General features: G+C 54.8%; 1 protein-coding gene across 1 annotated transcript in view; it reads left to right on the top strand.

Moving 5' to 3' along the window:
- Nucleotides 1–202: 202 nt before the first annotated feature.
- The window catches only part of Acer2 (alkaline ceramidase 2), a 33902-nt gene continuing 32509 nt past the window's right edge, over nucleotides 203–1595 (top strand). The window contains exon 1 of the mRNA XM_005352703.2: nucleotides 203–357. Coding sequence (XP_005352760.1) covers nucleotides 250–357 — 108 coding nt within the window. The 5' untranslated portion in view covers nucleotides 203–249. The remainder of the gene's footprint in view (nucleotides 358–1595) is intronic.

A 1595-nucleotide genomic window follows, 5' to 3' on the forward strand; every position in this document is an offset into this window, starting at 1 on the left:
CCTCTCACGTCAGGTCCCGCCCCCGAGTGGGCGTGGCTGTCCTGCTCCGGGACTCCCAGGGGCGGGGCCGGGGCGGGTCTGCAGCGGCAGTGGCCGGCCGGAGCAGCCAGGCTGGGGAGGCCCTCGGGGAGGCGTCTCATCCGGAGGCTGTCCCGCACCGCATAAAGCAGCAGACGCACAGGGTGCCCCCCGCAGCCGCTCCTGCCGGTCGCCGCGGCGGAGAAGCTGCTCCGATGCTCCAGAGCGGCCATGGGCGACCCGCACTGGTGGGACCACCTGCGGGCTGGCAGCTCGGAGGTGGATTGGTGTGAGGACAACTACACCATCGTGCCTGCCATCGCTGAGTTCTACAACACGGTGCGGGACGCGGGAGCTGGAGGGCAGGCGGGCGGAGGGAGGGAGCTGTCTCCGTGGCTGCGGTGCCTGGAAGCAGGCAGTAGGTGACCGTGGATGTCCGAGGCAGGAGTCACTCCACGCCCCCTTCTCCCGTCACTGCTCCCAGCTCTATTTCTGCACGCCTCCCGGGTCCCTATCCAGGGCATCTGGGCTCCTCCAGCTCTTCCTGTCATTTTCTTCTGATGGCTCTATTGTCTTGTTTGAGTCCCGTGGTCCGGGAGCCAGGGGTCCGCGTCAACCCTTTCTTCCAGTTTGGGTCAGTTGGGGATGTGAACCCACAGGGCAGCTCCCTTCCTCCCTGCCTAGGATCTTTGTGGTGTGACGCACCTGGATCTCATTGTGCGTTTTTTTTTTTTTTTTTTTTTTTTTTTTTTTTTGCGCTGAGTACCTGCTTTGGGCGCATTGGGAGAGTGGAGCCCGGGGCACGTCCAGGGACTGGGCCCACTCCCACAAGTCGGCCTGTCCTTCCCACTAAACTATGATAATGTCGATCGAATTATTACTGTTCAGAATCAAGTTAATTACTCTGAGTTCTTTTTATTGTTGCTTTTAGAGTCCAATTTTGAGCCAGCTCCTGGTGGTGACAGTGAAATTTGGGAGTAATAAGGGGTGGGTTTTTCTGAACTTGCCTAGCTCCCTGGATATGGACAAGCGGAAATTTACAGAATCCTTGGTAGGATTTTGGTCTTTGTGGGAGGGAAAGGGTTGTGCCTAGGAGAGGAAATGTCCCTGCTTTTTCCCTGTACCCGTCGCTCGGGACTCTAGTATCCAACGTGACTTTGCATGGTCATTTTTCTGGCTTATCTTTCCTTGCTGTTCAGTCACAGAAAACAGGAACTCCTGGTTTGAGTCATTGTGAGTTTGAGATTGTTATTTAGGATTTTTCCCCCTCTTGGATTTCTTGAATGTCCTCAGCAAGAGTTGCCTAGAGAGATCTCTGGTCTCTTTTATTCCCCATCCTTTAATTTTGATCTCCTCCCCCACCCCGTTTTTGTTTGTATTGCTCTTTTATTCCCATCGTGAAAAGACTAGGCTATTGAGGAGAGAGCTGTCCTACCCGCATGCTGGTGTATCTGGGGCTACAACCCAGAATTCTCCACTTGCTTCCCTTCAGTGCTAACATACATGGCTGTCCTCTGCATCAGCGGCTCTCCTTTTATATGGCCAGGTTGGTTGCTCAAGGAAACCAGATTTTTTTT

This window comes from Microtus ochrogaster, chromosome 10, assembly GCF_000317375.1.
Source record: "Microtus ochrogaster isolate Prairie Vole_2 chromosome 10, MicOch1.0, whole genome shotgun sequence".
NCBI lineage: Eukaryota > Metazoa > Chordata > Mammalia > Rodentia > Cricetidae > Microtus > Microtus ochrogaster.